The sequence below is a fragment of the Eurosta solidaginis genome, chromosome 1 (assembly GCF_040869045.1).
Source record: "Eurosta solidaginis isolate ZX-2024a chromosome 1, ASM4086904v1, whole genome shotgun sequence".
NCBI lineage: Eukaryota > Metazoa > Arthropoda > Insecta > Diptera > Tephritidae > Eurosta > Eurosta solidaginis.
Genome location: NC_090319.1, coordinates 386,395,685 through 386,413,699, shown reverse-complemented (window position 1 = coordinate 386,413,699; position 18,015 = coordinate 386,395,685). Strand labels below are relative to the sequence as shown.

The window sequence follows — 18,015 nt, the reverse complement described above, 5'->3', positions numbered from 1 at the left end:
TATTTTTGATTAGTTACAGTTTTGTTTTTAGAGTTTGTTTCTTATTAATTTCGGTTATTTCTCTGGATCAATTCGGGACTGATTTCGGACCATTTCTGGATGCATTCGGAGTCATTTCCAGACAGTTTTGATACAATTTCCGGACCACCTCCGAATCATTCCGGCATGATTTTCGAAATAATGTGACTTCTTTGTGATTATTTTCGTGATAAGTTTACAAAGATTAGAAATTTATTAAAGTTGGCGTCAAAGTCAAGCTAAAATTTTCCACCCGTCACTGTGGAAAGCCACATTTGGATTTAAAAACACTATCACTTCATTTGAAATTGAAGAACCTTTTCGCGATATGGGTCATTACATTTTTACGAAACAAATCGGCACAAACAATGTCTAATAAATTTGTGGCAGCGCAACTGACCTTCACAAATAACGTTGGTTGTCATTTTGTCGTGTGGCCTTTTTATTAGCCCATTTAGCTTCACACCATCTGCTACATTCATAAATTAGACTTAAACTTGCTTCTACGAACACTTATGGCTTCAATGCTAGCAAACTTCTGATTGATGTGTCACTACGGTGCATATTGTGGTGCTTCTACATCCCAGTTAGCATTTTGAAGCATAAACGAACTGAAGAGAAGTCTGAAGACTATCTAATGAATCCAAAGCAGCTTGGCAGAATTTGGGCCATGGAAAACTATGTTAATTTTTTGATGTAATTTGAATTGTAATTTAATGTATTTTGTTACGTGTAATTGTGAACACTTTGTAAATTATGTACGTGGTTGAAATGATATGAGCGCAGTCGAACACCAAATCAGCTAATGGAAATGAAATAAATGAGAAAAGCAAAAAAAAAATGAGAATAAATGAAAGAGGGAGGCAAAAAGGGAAGAAAAGTTAAATGTGAAGGATCGTAAAGGAATGGTAGGGAAAATAATGGAAGAGAAAGCTTAACAAAGGAAGGAAAATGAGATGAGAAAATAAAGACAGTGAAGGAGGGAGGAAGGGAAATAAAGCGTAGGGGAGAAAAAAGGCAAGGAGAGGAAAGGAAGAAGGGAATAGGAAGAAAAAAAAACCATGGATAGGGGAGGAATGGTGAGAAACCGAAACCGATGCCGGTACTGAAATCAAACGGGAAATGAAACCAAATGCGAAGTCGAAGCCGAAGCCAGAACTTCAACTCGAGCGAATGCGAAACCGAAACCGGAACCAAAATTAAAATCAAAGTCGGAACTGAAACTGACATCCGGATCTAAACTGTAATCGCGTTAAAAAAAGAAATCAGAACTTAAACTTGACCAAAACAAGTCCAGAATTTTAAACAGAAAAGAAATCTAAACAATAACCGGACTAAAACTGGCACCGAAAACGGGGCCGAAACCTGACAAAAATCGCAAACCGTACCGAACCGGAACCAAATTCGAAATTGGAACCGATTTCGGTCCGAGAGATGGAAAACATTTTTCAATGAAATATCCTCATTAGGCCAGGTTCCAAAGTTTTAAATGGATTGTTTTTCGAGATTTTAGGCAGATATTTGGATAGAAGTTTTTAGCCAAAAATATTAACATTAGTATTTTGTATTGATGTGCAGCAAGTAAAGTAAAATCAAAGAAAGGACAAAGCAGCGACTTGTTCCTTGCATCACGGGATTAGTCCCTGAGCGTCCTCCATTTGTGGTGAATTATGAAGCAAGCGAATGATATGTGCGGCACTGCTACTGTTCACAAATACTTGATGTAATCTACTACATGTGATTGATATTACTGATCTCCAGTAGTTCATTGTTCTCCTATGGAATGTTGTCACTTTGCTGGTTCACTACTGCTACCAAGTCATATTTACTAAACAAATTTTCCTTGCATTGTTGTTGCTGCTACTTTCAACATCGCCCAGATACACAGATTCAGTCGTCATTGCGTGTTGCTAATTAAATTCTGTATTTGTTTTATTTAGTTATATTTTTTCTTATTTCCATGTACTCTTTTTTTGTTTTGCTTTGCTGTTCTGTAGTTTTAATTGAATTTGTCTAGGCAAATTTAATTAGTTTCTTTGGCGTGAGTGTGTGAATAATTCGCACTTCTCTTTGATGAACCTTGTGAAATTGTGGCGAAATATTGACGCATTTCAATTTGATCAAATGTCTCTGATAGGATCACAAATGTGGGTGGTATTGGGTTTCTTTCCGTAGCAACAATTCCAGTGCCAAATGAACGCTAGGCGCCAAATGTGTTAACTTAATTTTTCGCAATTCAGAACTGCTCCCAGTCGACGAAGTTTATAATCTTTATCCCAAATATGATGACTTGCTTCGGAGCGTTTGACTTGTTGCGCAATAAATACTAAGCCTTTGTTTTTTCTTCTGTTGATTATTTTTCGATCTTGGCCAGACAATCTTACTTTTGTATTCATATTGAAATGTGTATGTATGTATATTTGCATGAATGTAAGGATGGAAGTATTTATTGTTAATTTTCAACATCATGAAAGCTTTTGCGATTGTTAGCAAAAACAACATCGAAATGTTAATTGTTAAAACGTAATTAATTATCTGATGTGGATGTACCCCGCAGTAAAACCAACTAATCTTAAGCCAACTCGTGAGCAAACTGTCCCGGGCAAGACTCTAGCTTCTAAAGGAGCTAACGTTGCGACGCCAGTTGCACCGAGTAACCTCTATTGGCAGTCGTATATCGCAAGGTGGAGATGAGCAGGAAGGAAGGCTTCTTAGTATGACGAGTAGAACGATGACGGTGCACCAAATAAGTATACCACTTCCATACTTCGACTCAGCTGGATAGTACAAAAGGGTTAAGTTGAAAAGATGGAACAACACCGAAGTAGCTGAAGTGAGTCATTCCCGACAAAAGCAGAGGTAAAGCACATGCGGACTGTAACTTCTCTACCAGTGTTGGTAAGCAGTGTTCAACTGTAAAATCATTGTCAAATCAGATGAAGCACAATAACAATAAGTTACCCATCACCATTTCCGCTACAAAGATTAATAAAAGCATCATGTAGGACTGGAAATTACGAGTGGTTGGCAGGCTTTGGTACAGTTCAGGAATGAAATATCTGAAACAAGAGTTATGTGTGCCCACATGAAACCAACTATTTTTTGAATTATAACGTTGAACCAACGCCTCTAACACCAATGTGTCCATGGTGCAAATCTGATAGTTTCTTTGAACTACCGTTGGAGGATATCGATGACAATTCGTGAGTGATCGTACCTATTGAATGGGCCGAAGCACTGCTTCGAGAAGAAGAAGAAGATGATAGATAGAGCACTGATTATTTTCGGATACAGAATGCGAAAGTGTAGATGCTATGTAGTGAAGACTAAGAACGCGTTGAGCTCGAATAAACCGACAAGGAATTAGAAGGTATTTCGAGTAAGACATGATATGTTCTAAAATATAAATGAGTAGATAGAGGCGTTTGCACCCAATAAACTACCGGATGAAGAAGGGGAATTCAGAAACATGCCCGCAATATAAATTATTTAGCTTAAAACGGAGATTATATTTGATTTTGCATAGCTTACCGAATCTAAATTTGTCCAAATAATAACGAGTTAAATGTGCAACACCTTCACCCAAGGCAAACTTTTTTGTTTAGGCTTAAAGTCAAGGTACCGGCTGCGATGCTGTAAGCACTTATGTTACTAGGGGATTTTAGGTTGGCCGGTCCCAAGCCCAGCGCACAACTAAGTCATGGAATTGGGTTATTTTTTACACACTTATAGAGCTAGATTCCTTCTTACTTTTGGTGACCAAGATACCACGTCTTCTGACTGCTCACCTGACTTCTCATTTAAAAATAGCTTTAAAAATATTTATCATATAGTTTATCAAGCTTTCTATCCAAATATAATTGTGCAAAAGGGCATGGAAATCAAAAATAGGTGTACTCGCATCATATTCGTATATAAACAGCAGCGAACATAAAAATAGCAATGACAACTTTTATCACATTTCGTCAATCTAGTTTTTCTGTTTTTTATTTTCTATATGTTAAGAAAGAAATTCAGGGCTGTCATGGAATCCAAGTCGGTTTTGCGTTATGTCGGAATTACAAACCAATATTGATTTAAATTGGAGTCATAAAACCGTATTAGTTTTGCTCTTTTCGAATATAAATAAAACCGATGTTCGAATCAGCTGTTTTGCAGTGTAATCGGTGCACCGACAATTTTGATGTTAATCTTTTTGGCAAAATTTTATAAAATAATTGTTTTGTGCATCTGAGCAGAAATAAACAAATTTATTGACATCAAAATGGCATCATCAGTTGTAGCATTTATGTTATTGGAAGTAGAAAGTTGCGAGAAGGTCCAAGGGAAAATTTTGAGAGATCGCAGCATTCCATTTGAGTTGCCAGAGACAGCGTAAATAAAAATATTTCTTCATGTGGGTTTCTAAATATTTATAGTGTATTTGCAGTTACATTGCATACTATCGCATAAACAAAGAGGATGTCCGAATAGTATTGGACACCATTGAAGGACGCTTAACTCGCTCGAAAGTTCTGCCAGTGCTGCAACTAGCAGCTACGTTTTAGCTGAAGATCAGTTAGCAAGGATTCTAGCATGAGTATAGGTAGAAGCACGGTGTCAACGATTTTAGATGATGTGCTTCGTGAAGCCCTTCGCAATATCTGGATGTTTCTCTATAAATTCAGTCAAAATACTGTTTTGCATTGAATTTTTATGCTTTCCCCTATTAAGAATGGAAATATATGTAAATTTACATTTATTTATATAAAATAAACCGTTATTTACTTACATTTTTAGAAAATACTCAACTGCAAGAGAAACACAACTACGGAAAAATTAAATCCAACAGCATTTAACTGATTGGATTGTTTCCGATAGCAAAATCGATATTATCGAATTCTGTGACACCTAAACCCGATACTAATTTCAATTCGAACATTAAACCGATAACATTGGATTTCATGACACCAAAGTAATTTTTTTGTCGTTTTTAAATCCGATTCCGACAACAATTGGATTCCATAACAGCCCTGATTATTTCTTTCTGAATTTGTCAATAATCAATGCGAGTTTTGAGGGACCTATGACTTGTGCTTTGTTTGAATAGGCTACAAAACTGCATAGTCAAAAAACTTAAGAAAACTCGAAATAAAAAGTTCAAAATCTACGCAAACATTTTTCGAGTTTTCGAATTTTTTCGAAAATTTTTTTTGAGATTGCTTTGCAAAGTTGTTTCTTAAAATGTCAAAAATGATGGGGAAAATAGAGTTTTCCGCCCAGAAGCAGACATTAAAAAAAAAAAAAAACAAAATCCCACTGCTGTTTTACTGTCCGCTACTGTAAATACATTGTGTAAATTATGTTCAACGTCGACCAAAATCTGTCTGAGTATCATCGAATGCGTATTTTCTCAGCTAATTCAAACGTAAATATGCAGCACGACGCCTTTCCTTTAAATGTTGATGTGCGTTGGTACTTCCATTGCCCTGTTGCGGTTCCGTCCTCTATTTCACTTTGTGGTACAACTTTCGGTGTTAACGAACTTTGATTCGTCAAAAATAGATAAACTATTGCAGATTGTATTGTAGTGCCGTCCGCATCCGCGTCTGCAGCTGCTGTTTTCATTCTGTTGCTTTTGCTGTGTTTTGTAGTCGCACAAAAGTTGCCTTGAGCATACTCGGATGTGAACACGAAAGTGTACGTGGACGCAAACTAGCCGTTGTTGCGCGCCACATTGTCAGCATTTATTTCAGATGTCTTCTATTCTACGAATAGCGTAATTTGGAATGGTGTTGTTGTAGTTTGCGCTTAGATATTATGGACTTTTTTCAGCCTACGAATATCTATTCATGTGATGTGTGTATGAAAACCAAAATAACAAAAATTATAGAACCTTGGTTTTTCTTAAACTTTTTTCGTAAATTATTTAGCTATTTGACTAGCGACACAATACGATGTTACTTTTTTATTGAAAGTAGAGAAAAATTTGGTAGTAGAGAAAAACACGGTGGTGAGTGAGTCTGGTGGGCAGGTGAAGAGCCTGCTACTTTTTGTGTGCTGAGCTTCGAACTCGAGTGCACCTGCATTCATACTGGTGTTAAAGCAGATATCTCTACCTACTCAGCCATTAGAATGCACCGCATTGCTATTAATCCAATGTAACTGATCAAGTTCTGTTGAACGCGTCGAAAAATATTCCACAAAAACTTAGAGACAAATTACAAAGCGAGCGCCATCAAATTGGTGAGTAGATAGAGGCTTCCACCAGTATGGCCTTAACCCCAGTGTTCAGGTGTACTCGTGTTCAAAGGTCAGCATACGAAAAGCTAGCTGATGAAGTGAAATTCAGAAACATGTTTTTGTAACCGTCGCCGTGCGCAAAGCTTGTAATTTTTCTCTAATATCAATTACAAAGAAAAATTGTAATTTTTTTTTAGTTAAAGTAGAGTTCTGAATATACCTAATTTATGCTTAAAAATTGAGTAAAAATTATTTTCTCACCTACAAATTATTTTCTTATAACTTATATTTACAGTTATAATGGTTATTTACCGCAAGGCGATCGCGGACGCAGGCGTTCGAAATTTGTACTATACAAACGTACAGAGCCGAACGGTGTAAAACGTTCCAAACATTATATCGTCCAATCGCCACAGACATCGAAAGCTATTTTAGATGCCAATCAACATTCAATATCCTACACATTGTCGCGCAATCAAGCTGTCATTGTTGAATACAAAGAGGACACGGAAACGGATATGTTTCAGGTAAGAAATAATTAACTGTTGCATTAAGGAATGTAAGGGCCTTAAGTTATCTCCTTCCCCGAGAAAGTGACAGCTTAAATCCTCCAAATAAACAAGTAGACGGTGGATATGTTTAACACGGATTTTGGTTGGGAAAATGATCTGCGGTATGTGCAGTTTTTTATGTGTCTCAGGAAGAAAAAGGCCTTTGAAAAACAATCGTAATACGCTTTAATCACGGGATTTTGAAAGGTGCTTCGAGAAACTCATATTAAGGGGCAAGCAAAAGACGTGACCGTAACGACGATAGGCTCGAGTTAGGCAAATAGATTTTCCGATCTAGAAGCAGAAAGTTGGGAAATTCCTATAGAGAATCTACTATTTACAAGGGCGAAAGAGTTAGCTTTATTTACGCACTCAGTCTATTTGAAGACCTTACGTGCCGGTCAATTCACCCTAACATGATCTATGACCCTGAATCATGTGCAATGCCGAAAGACGACAGCACGACTCTTAGATAAGATGAATTTGCTTTTGGTGAGACAAGTTTTTCGGAAGTACCTACACCTTTACATGATGTCAACGGCGGAGAGTTGTACGATCTTTATGACCATAGTACAACGAATTTCCTTCAAAACCACGTGCATGTTACGATGCATTTCGCGTCAGCTCTTCTACGTACCACTAGACATACAACTACTTTCTGTGCATTTCAAGTTTGGTAATTTCTGACCAGTTTGCGTCAGTCCTTTCCGGAGCTCCTCACACCAGCTCTCTACTGACCATATTGCACATACGGCTCCTTTCTGAGCACTTCAAGTTAGCTTTTTTGGCATTTCATCAGCTACTACTGAGCATACAGCTCTTCTCTGAACCCTTGCCTCAGGTTCCTACGTATGCATACATATAAGCATATTTAGCTCAAGTCATTCATTACACTTTATTCAATTCTGTGTGCTTTATTTCAGGTTGGCCGTTCATCCGAGAGCCCTATTGATTTCGTTGTTATGGACACATTGCCCGGCGATAAAAAAGATGCTAAAGTCATGCAAAGTACAATTTCACGTTTCGCATGCCGAATATTGGTGAATCGATGTGAGGCGTCGAAAGCGCGAATATTTGCTGCGGGCTTCGACTCAAGTAGAAATATTTTCTTAGGCGTAAGTTTGAAAGCAATATATTTTTTATCAATTAAGTTTATAATAAATCTAATTATTTTTTTAGGAAAAGGCCACCAAATGGCAAGACAATGTTGAAATCGATGGTCTCACTACAAATGGTGTTCTAATAATGCATCCAAAGGGGCAGTTTTGTGGTGGAAATGCCAAATGTGGCCTATGGCGTGAATGTTCAGTTGGTGGTGATGTGTTCAGTTTGCGCGAATCGAGATCGGCACAGCAAAAGGGCCAACCGGTAATTATTATAAAATATTAAATTGTTTCTTAATCGAGCATAAAACAAGTAAAGAAGGTTAAGTTCGGGCGTAACCGAACATTACATACTCAGTTGAGAGCTATGGTGACAACATAAGAGAAAATAGCCATGTAGGAAAATGAACCGAAGGAAACCCTGGAATGTGTTTGTATGACATGTGTATCAAATGAAAGGCATTAAAGAGTATTTTATAAGGGAGTGGGCCATAGTTCTATAGGTGGACGCCATTTAGGGATATCGCCATAAAGGTGGATCAGGGTTGACTCTAGAATTTGTTTGTACGATATGGGTATCAAATGAAAGGTGTTAATGAGTATTTTAAAAGGGAGTGATCCTTAGTTCCATAGGGGGCGCCGTTTCGATATATCGCCATAAAGGTGGACCAGGGGTGACCCTAGAATTTGTTTGTACGATATGGGTATCAAATTAAAGTTATTAATGAGGGTTTTAAAAGGGAGTGGTGGTAGTTGTATAGGTGGTCGCCTTTTCGAGATATCGCCATAAAGGTGGACCAGGGGTGACTCTAGAATGCGTTTGTACAATATGGGTATCCAACGAAAGGTGTTAATGAGTATTTTAAAACGGAGTGATCCTTAGTTCCATAGGTGGACGCCGTTTCGATATATCGGTATAAAGGTGGACCAGGGGTGACCCTAGAATTTGTTTGTACGATATGGGTATCAAATTAAAGGTATTAATGAGGGTTTTAAAAGGGAGTGGTGGTAGTTGTATAGGTGGTCGCCTTTTCGAGATATCGCCATAAAGGTGGACCAGGGGTGACTCTAGAATGCGTTTGTACAATATGGGTATCCAACGAAAGGTGTTAATGAGTATTTTAAAAGGGAGTGATCCTTAGTTCCATAGGTGGACGCCGTTTCGAGATATCACCATAAAGGTGGACCAGGGGTGACCCTAGAATTTGTTTGTACAATATGGGTATCAAAATGAGTATTTTAAAAGGGAGTGATCCTTAGTTCCATAGGTGGACGCCGTTTCGAGATATCACCATAAAGGTGGACCAGGGGTGACCCTAGAATTTGTTTGTACAATATGGGTATCAAAATGAGTATTTTAAAAGGGAGTGATCCTTAGTTCCATAGGTGGACGCCGTTTCGATATATCGCCATAAAGGTGGACCAGGGGTGACCCTAGAATTTGTTTGTACAATATGGGTATCCAACGAAAGGTGTTAATGAGTATTTTAAAACGGAGTGATCCTTAGTTCCATAGGTGGACGCCGTTTCGAGATATCGGTATAAAGGTGGACCAGGGGTGACCCTAGAATTTGTTTGTACGATATGGGTATCAAATTAAAGGTATTAATGAGGGTTTTAAAAGGGAGTGGTGGTAGTTGTATAGGTGGTCGCCTTTTCGAGATATCGCCATAAAGGTGGACCAGGGGTGACTCAAGAATATGTTTGTACGATATGGGTATCAAATGAAAGGTGTTAATGAGTATTTTAAAAGGGCGTGGGGCTTAGTTCTATAGGTGGACGCCTTTTCGAGATATCGCCATAAAGGTGGACCAGGGGTGACCCTAGAATTTGTTTGTACGATATGGGTATCAAATTAAAGGTATTAATGAGGGTTTTAAAAGGGAGTGGTGGTAGTTGTATAGGTGGTCGCCTTTTCGAGATATCGCCATAAAGGTGGACCAGGGGTGACTCTAGAATGCGTTTGTACATTATGGGTATCCAACGAAAGGTGTTAATCAGTATTTTAAAAGGGAGTGATCCTTAGTTCCATAGGTGGACGCCGTTTCGAGATAACGCCATAAAGGTGGACCAGGGGTGACCCTAGAATTTGTTTGTACGATATGGGTATCAAATTAAAGGTATTAATGAGGGTTTTAAAAGGGAGTGGAGGTAGTTGTATAGGTGGTCGCCTTTTCGAGATATCGCCATAAACGTGGACCAGGGGTGACTCTAGAATACGTTTGTACAATATGGGTATCAAACGAAAGGTGCTAATGAGTATTTTAAAAGGGAGTGGGCCTTAGTTCTACAGGTGGACGCTTTTTCGAGGTATCGCCATAAAGGTGGACCAGGGGTGACCCTAGAATTTGTTTCTACGATATGGGTATCAAATTAAAGGTATTAATGAGAGTTTTAAAAGGGAGTGGTGGTAGTTGTATAGGTGGTCGCCTTTTCGAGATATCGCCATAAAAGTGGACCAGGGGTGACTCAAGAATATGTTTGTACGATATGGGTATTAAATGAAAGGTGTTAATGAGTATTTTATAAGGGCGTGGGGCTTAGTTCTATAGGTGGACGCCTTTTCGAGATATCGCCATAAAGGTGGACCAGGGGTGACTCTAGAATGTGTTTGTACGATATTGGTATCAAATTAAAGGTATTAATGAGAGTTTAAAGGGGAGTTATATATGTAATACCTGCCAAGATTTCAAGGGTTTTTTTATTTCGCCCTGGAAAACTGTTTCATTTTCTTCTACTTAATATGGTAGGTGTCACAACCACTTTACAAAGTTTTTTTCTAAAGTTGTATTTCGCGTCAATAAACCAATCCAATTACCATGTTTCATCCCTTTTTTCGTATTTGGTACAGAATTATGGCACTTTTCATTTTTCGTAATTTTCGATATCGAAAAAGTGGGCGTGGTCATAGTCGGATTTCGTTCCATTTTTATACCAAGATAAAGTGAGTTCAGATAAATACGTGAACTAAGTTCAGTAAAGATATGTCGATTTTTGCTCAAGTTATCGTGTTAACGGCCATGCGGAAGGACAGACGGACGATTGTGTACAAAAACTGGGCGTGGCTTCAACCGATTTCGCCCATTTTCACAGAAAACAGTTAACGTTATAAAATCTATGCCCTTGCCAAATTTCAAAAGGATTGGTAAATTTTTGTTCGACTTATGGCATTAAAAGTATCCTAGACAAATTAAATGAAAAAGGGCGGGGCCACGCCCATTTTGAAATTTTATTTTATTTTTGTATTTTATTACACCATATCATTACTGGAGTTGAATGTTGACATAATTACTTATATACTTTAAAGATATTAAATTTGTTGTTAAAATTTTACTTTAAAAAAATTTTTTTTTAAAAGTGGGCGTGGTCCTTCTCCGTTTTTGCTAATTTTTATTAAGCGTACATATAGTAATAGGAGCAACGTTCCTGCCAAATTTCATCATGATATCTTCAACGACTGCCAAATTACAGCTTGCAAAAGTTTTAAATTACCTTCTTTTAAAAGTGGGCGGTGCCACGCACATTGTCCAAAATTTTACTAATTTTCTATTCTGCGTCATAAGTTCAACTCACCTATTAAGTTTCATCGCTTTATCTGTCTTTGGTAATGAATTATTGCACTTTTTCGGTTTTTCGAAATTTTCGATATCGAAAAAGTGGGCGTGGTTATAGTCCGATATCGTTCATTTTAAATAGCGATCTGAGATGAGTGCTCAGGAACCTACATACCAAATGTCATCAAGATACCTCAAAATTTACTCAAGTTATCGTGTGAACGGACGGACGGACGGACATGGCTCAATCAAATTTTTTTTTCGATCCTGATTATTTTGATATGTGGAAGTCTATATCTATCTCGATTCCTTTATACCTGTACAACCAACCGTTATCCAATCAAACTTAATATATTCTGTGAGCTCTGCTCAACTGAGTATAAAAATATATATTTTTTTTAATATTTTCTGTAATTGCTGTACGTATGTATGTATATCGCAAAGACACTATAATATTATTTGAACATAATATTTTTTATACTATATAGTTTCTTTAAAACATTTTGCAAATTTGTGTTTTTTTTTTTTGCAATATATACATTTTTTTTATTTTATCTTAAATTTTTTCTAATATTTAATGACATATTGTTTTTTTTTAATTTTGTGTTACAGTGATTAATTTTTTTCTTAAATTATATAGAAAAAATTTTGAATATATTTTACAATTTTTTTTGTCAATTTTTGAAGTTTTTTTTTTTACTGAATTGTTTTTTTTAAATAGGCTTTAACCAAAAAAGCTTTTCTCCCAATCAAATTGTTTTTTAACTAGAATAGAGGTAAGAAATTTTTAAACACCCGTTATAGCTAATAAGCGCTTTTCTGCTCTGATTAAAAATAATAATAAAATGAAATCACGAAACAAATATATCAAACCTCCATAATCTTAAAAATTAACAGGCTGAAAAAGAACAACTAATAAATTTATATTGCATGTTGCTTAAATTACAGATTTACGATGAATCAAATGTGCTGCAAGACGGCACACTTATTGACCTATGTGGTGCTACACTGCTTTGGCGCTCAGCGGAAGGCTTACAACATTCGCCGGTTTGTGTAACAATATCAACTAGGCTATACTTTATTTCTTACTTATTTGAATTTCCTCGTTATATTTTAGACCAAACGTGATTTGGAAAAGTTAATTGATGAAGTCAATGCCGGCCGTCCACAATGTCCGGTCGGTTTGAATACATTAGTAATACCTAGAAAAGTTAATATTGGTGATCAAGTGAATCAGCCTTATGTGTACTTAAATTGCGGACATGTTCAAGGTTTGTTCGTTAGTTTACAATATTAAAAAAGCAAGAAGTTATTTAAAGAAAATGCAAATTGCAGGTCATCATGATTGGGGTCAAGATAAAAGTACTGGAGCCCGTCGTTGTCCTATGTGCCTCGAAGTTGGTCCAGTTGTTACTCTTTGTATGGGCTTAGAGCCGGCATTCTATGTTGATGTCGGTGCACCCACATTTGCTTTTAATCCATGCGGTCATATGGCGACTGAGAAGACAGTCAAGTAAGTTGAAATGAGTATTTGCTATGAGTTAGGCATTTTATGAGTTTTTAAGACAAAAGTTGAAAATTTGCGTTGTGAGCGACATGGTGGGGTGATGAAGACGATATTCTAATATTTTAGTTATTTTTATTTTTTCATTATATGGTTATGCCAATAATTTTTTCTGGGTTTAATTTCTTTGAAGAGATTAGCCATAAAGTGATGCATCCGTTTTTTGAAGTTAGTCTCAATAGTTATGGGCTTCGAAGTTCTAAATTGAACTTTTCACTATTTTATATTAAACTAACGTGTTATTAAAAAAAAAAACTGTAAGCACGTGGGTGTTGTATTCCTTTTTCATCTCTTTTTTATAGTTAATTTTTTTTTTGAAATGCGGTTTGGAGGCTAACTTCGACAAGCCCAGAAATCGCTTTTTTTGTTTTGTCTCAATATCTTAGGAAAAAATTTTCCAATTCTCATCAGGTTTCTGTACAGTGTTAACAAAGCTATTAGGATTATGACGAATAATATTGTTTATATTTCCTCTCCACAGATACTGGGCCAACGTTGACATACCGCATGGCACGAATGGTTTTCAGGCAGTTTGTCCTTTCTGTGCGACGCCACTGGATGGTTCGTCTGGTTTTATTAAGTTAATTTTCCAAGATAATTTAGATTAAACTAGCATAATGTAGTTTCTAATATAATTAAATGTAAAAAAAATCTAATTTTTAACGGATGCAAGTGAGTGTCTGGTTTATCAGCCCATTTATATATACACATTATTGATTTATGTAATATGAAGTTATCACTTGAAATAAGCATTTGAAAATTATTGTTTAGATATGCTGCATAATTGTATAATTAATATATATTTTTTTGTATTTTTTTTCACCAACTAATTGGCTGATAAGCTTTAAGGTATTCATAACTTATTTGCCATCTAGGCAGGAGAATATTCGCAAATTATTGTAGATATAAACTCAATACAATTATTTATATAGATATATACATATGTATGTACGTTAATGAAAGGAAATGTAAGCAAGTATTACAAAAACAAAGAAAATAATAGTTTTATTGTAATAAGGCAGATGAATTTGTGAGCGCAGTAAAATATATAAAAATAATAATAACAAATTGGAATAATGCAATATACAAGAATTTGTATGCAGATTTGCACTGTTACGTCTTGATAATGAAATCTAATAATGCATGTAATGAATTGTAAAGGAATGTAAAATTAAATACAAACTATATAAAGGAATAAATGATATAAAAATAAGTATGTTACGTACATATATTTAACAATTTAGAGCTTAGTGAAATCTGAAGAAGCGTTAAGTAGTGGTGACATGGGTGTAATATATATCAGCATACCAAAGGCTTAATCATATCTGTTGCATTGCTTGAAAAAGAAACTGAAGGACGACACGGGGAATGGAAAAATCAAAAACTTAATCGATTGCATATAGACGCTTGATTGAAACGCTCTATCTCCGAATTTATTTAAGGAAAGTCCTATACCAGAACTTTTTCAAAGATGTCCCATCTCTGATCAAGATATATTAAATTTATGCTGAGATAGAGCGCTTTTGAAAAAAATTCAGATATAGGGCGTTTTTCAACCGAGATGTGAAAAAGGCCTAATTCAATCTATTTCTGTTTTAGGTCGTTTTTGAAAGAGGTGCTGAAATATTACATCCTTCTTAAAAATTATGTTCTTGGAAGTTTTTCAAAAGCGTGATGAAAACAGCGTTATCCAGCTTGTTATAGGGTGATGTTCCACTCAGGCGCGAAGATATGGAATGGTTATGACTGTGCTGTTGTAGTTGTAGCACATGACTGTGCTGTTTCTATATCATATGTCATCACAACCTTTCGCAGTCAATGACCAGTAAGATATGAATACATAAATTAATAAGCGAATTAATGCAAGATAAATATGTTGCTATGTATTGTACTTATGTTTGTTACGCTCGAAATACAGTGTTAGAGTATAAGTGTTGGCGGCGATATGAACTCCGCTGTCTAGATGTTCCATAATTGAAGAGAATTTTTAGGAGTATAGCTCCTACTTAATTTATTTACGTAAAATCAGTTTTTTGCATTTAAAGTCACATCGCGGCTAACCAAAGTCGGAGCGCTCCAAAAAAAGATCCATTAACATCAAAAAGCTTTTGAAGGTTTATAAAGCTTTGTGTGAAAAATGAAGGTTGTTGAGCGGAAAAGTCACAGAGGATTGAATTAAGTCTTCAGAAGAGGACCAGAAAAAGATTCCAATATGACTTCCAAAAGGCTCCGAAATTCGCTTCAAAAAAGTGATAAAAACTCATATTTTATCGGATTCGGAGTCATTTCGAGCAATGCTTTGAAAAATAAGTGTCTTAAGGCTCAGAAAAATATTTCAACATTGATCCAAAATTGTTCCAAAAACGATGAGAATAAAGGTAAAAAGAGTAAAAATATCAATAAAGGTTTAGAATATGATCAGGGAAGTGTTCCAATATCAATCCGGACAAGCTTAAACATTTATTCAAAAACAGTCCTAAAACGTTTTCAATTCATAGCATTCGGAGTTATGGCGTCCGCGTAGAACGTTTTATTTCTCACTTAAGGCTGCGAAAGGCGCTCATTTCTCAGGAAAATGTTCTCATATCAGCACTCGTTTCAATAGTGTCCTATCTCAGCTGAGAATATCTGGAATCTATTTTCAGAGCTTCATAAAATTGGATATAATGTGATCGAATTCTATCTTTTTCGAATCGAGATCCAAAAACGGTTGATCCGCCTCCCATTCAAAAATATGTAGGCAAATGGGCACAAATGCAAGACACCACATTTAATAAATAAATACGTCTTTCCAAAAGTTCAAAGAGTTTTAAGTCTTTTTTGAGTTTATTTTATATTTAAATGCAAAAACGCGAAAATAGCTTTATAAACGTTTTTGTTGGACTAAAATTGAATATGCTTTAAAACTGTATTTTAAATTTTTTATCTTTAATTTGAAAAATAAAATTTTAAAGGCTTTCGAAACCACTTTGAAATTGAAATAAATCCAAATTATTCAAAGCATTAAACACGCCGATACTCATGCCCCTTTTACACTTGAGAGTAAAATAATAGTAGCTACAATTATTTAATCATGTTATCAGTTGGTTTCTTCCTTCTTATTTTCGTTAAATTTAAATAAAAACGTTATTGAGTTGATAACGAAAACTATGAAAATAATTTCGAAAACGTATTTGAAAAAATTTGAGCAGTTTTAAAGAAAATTTCAAAATTTTTGTTTAGACTTTTAGGAAACTGCACACGTAGTCCAATTCATTATAGCAAAGTACAAATTTGAGGTCTCTCAAATTCGCATTGATTTTTTTGTGAATTGTCAAACTTTGCATACTCAAATGACTGGCAAATTTCATTCGTTTTATTCTTTTTTTATTTTCATTTATTTAAAATGGTGCAATGCAAACTATAAAACCACTTTCGAAAACTTGCTCGAAAAAATTTAAAATTTCTAGCAGTTTCGTGTGCACGCGAGAAACTTAAAAGCTCTTAATGAACATTTCTTTAATTTAATCTAATTCCGAAATTCAAACATGTTTTCGAAATTGGTTTACATAGTTTGGACTACATCATTTTCAATAAACGAAAATAAAAAACTAAGAAAAAGTATAAAAATTTTCAATAATTTTGGCTGGTATATCTTTTACCCTGCAAAAATCGCTAGTAGTCCATGCATGCATGTATGGAGTACTCACTATGGACCAACCGAGTGCTCCAAAATTAACCACAATTGATACAAAAAATATGGTCCAATTAACATTGCGATGTCCTAGGACGGGACCATATACTCCAGCTCCGCATTACATCAGAGTAATGCATGGAGTACCCACAGTCCAATAAACATCGTGCAGTGATTATAATCGTAAAAAATGAGCAATGTTCGGCTTGCAATAGGTTCGTGTAGAAATATGAGTTGGTCCATTGCTGTATTACATTGGAGTACAATGGTTAGTACTCCAGTGGACCACATGATCCAACGATTTTTGCAGGGTACTTGCATATGTAGTATGTGTATGAATTTGAGTTTTTAAGTACATATGGTCAAGTTAAGTAGGAAGCAAAGCAGACGGCTACATTTATATATTTGTTTTATTTTTTATTTAATATTAATAATTTATAATTGAATAACATACAACAAATAATAAACTAAAATTTAAATAAAAATCTAAATGTAGCTTAATGCGCAAATATAATTATAAAAACACAATTAAACTTGTAAATTTAGCAAACTAATCGTAGTAAAGAATTTATATATTTATGTATAAAAATTAATATTTAGAATCTTAATTGGTACATCTGCATATGTGTAAAAAGGTATCAAAACTGAAAATTCAAAAACCAACGCGTTGATGAAATATATACTTTATTTCATTAAAAAAAATGCATACATTCACTTAAATTTGCACAACAAAATTGTTAAAAATAATTTGAATTGCAATAATAATGTAAGCAAAAAGTGCAACTAACAACATTTTATTCATGCATGTCATTTAGCTTAATAAATCGATTAACTTTTATTTGCGATTACGTTTGAGAACCTTATTACATAAATATTTTAAAAACTAAATGAAAAATTTATTTTACCTTTCATATTGCACCGCAGCAGCGTTGAGTAATTTTGTAATAGAAATCGCTTTTCCAGGCCATATTTATTAAGCGTATTTGATTTAACGTAAACAAGTAAAGAAGTGTTTACAATTAAGTATTTAAAGTTCATGAACTTTCCAGTTTTATTATTAAAAAAGAAAAAATATTTTAAAATTGAAATATTAAATTTTTTTTTAACTTTAGGCATAAATTTAATAATAATAAGTATAATGTTAACAATAAAGTAATATCGAAAAAAATTATACAAAGATTAAATAAAAAATACTTATGTATGTATATTGAGCATCTTTAGAACTAAAAAAACTGTAATTAAATTTACTGAATTCTACGATAAATAAAAATCCAATGAACTGAATACAGATAAAAAAAAAAGTTGTTTTTGTTGTGCGCAGCTTTACGGA

At 34.9% G+C, this 18,015-nt stretch overlaps 1 protein-coding gene across 14 annotated transcripts in view; it reads left to right on the top strand.

The window, feature by feature from the left end:
• Pli (E3 ubiquitin-protein ligase pellino) overlaps window positions 1-17,278 on the top strand; it is a 111,956-nt gene extending 94,678 nt beyond the window's left edge. For all 14 annotated transcript variants that reach the window (XM_067763379.1, XM_067763380.1, XM_067763378.1 and 11 more), the window contains exons 4-10: window positions 6,536-6,767; window positions 7,715-7,906; window positions 7,971-8,159; window positions 12,397-12,495; window positions 12,566-12,719; window positions 12,784-12,961; window positions 13,494-17,278. In XM_067763379.1, coding sequence (XP_067619480.1) covers window positions 6,536-6,767; window positions 7,715-7,906; window positions 7,971-8,159; window positions 12,397-12,495; window positions 12,566-12,719; window positions 12,784-12,961; window positions 13,494-13,620 — 1,171 coding nt within the window. In that variant the 3' untranslated portion in view covers window positions 13,621-17,278. The remainder of the gene's footprint in view (window positions 1-6,535; window positions 6,768-7,714; window positions 7,907-7,970; window positions 8,160-12,396; window positions 12,496-12,565; window positions 12,720-12,783; window positions 12,962-13,493) is intronic.
• The last annotated feature ends 737 nt before the right edge of the window (window positions 17,279-18,015 follow it).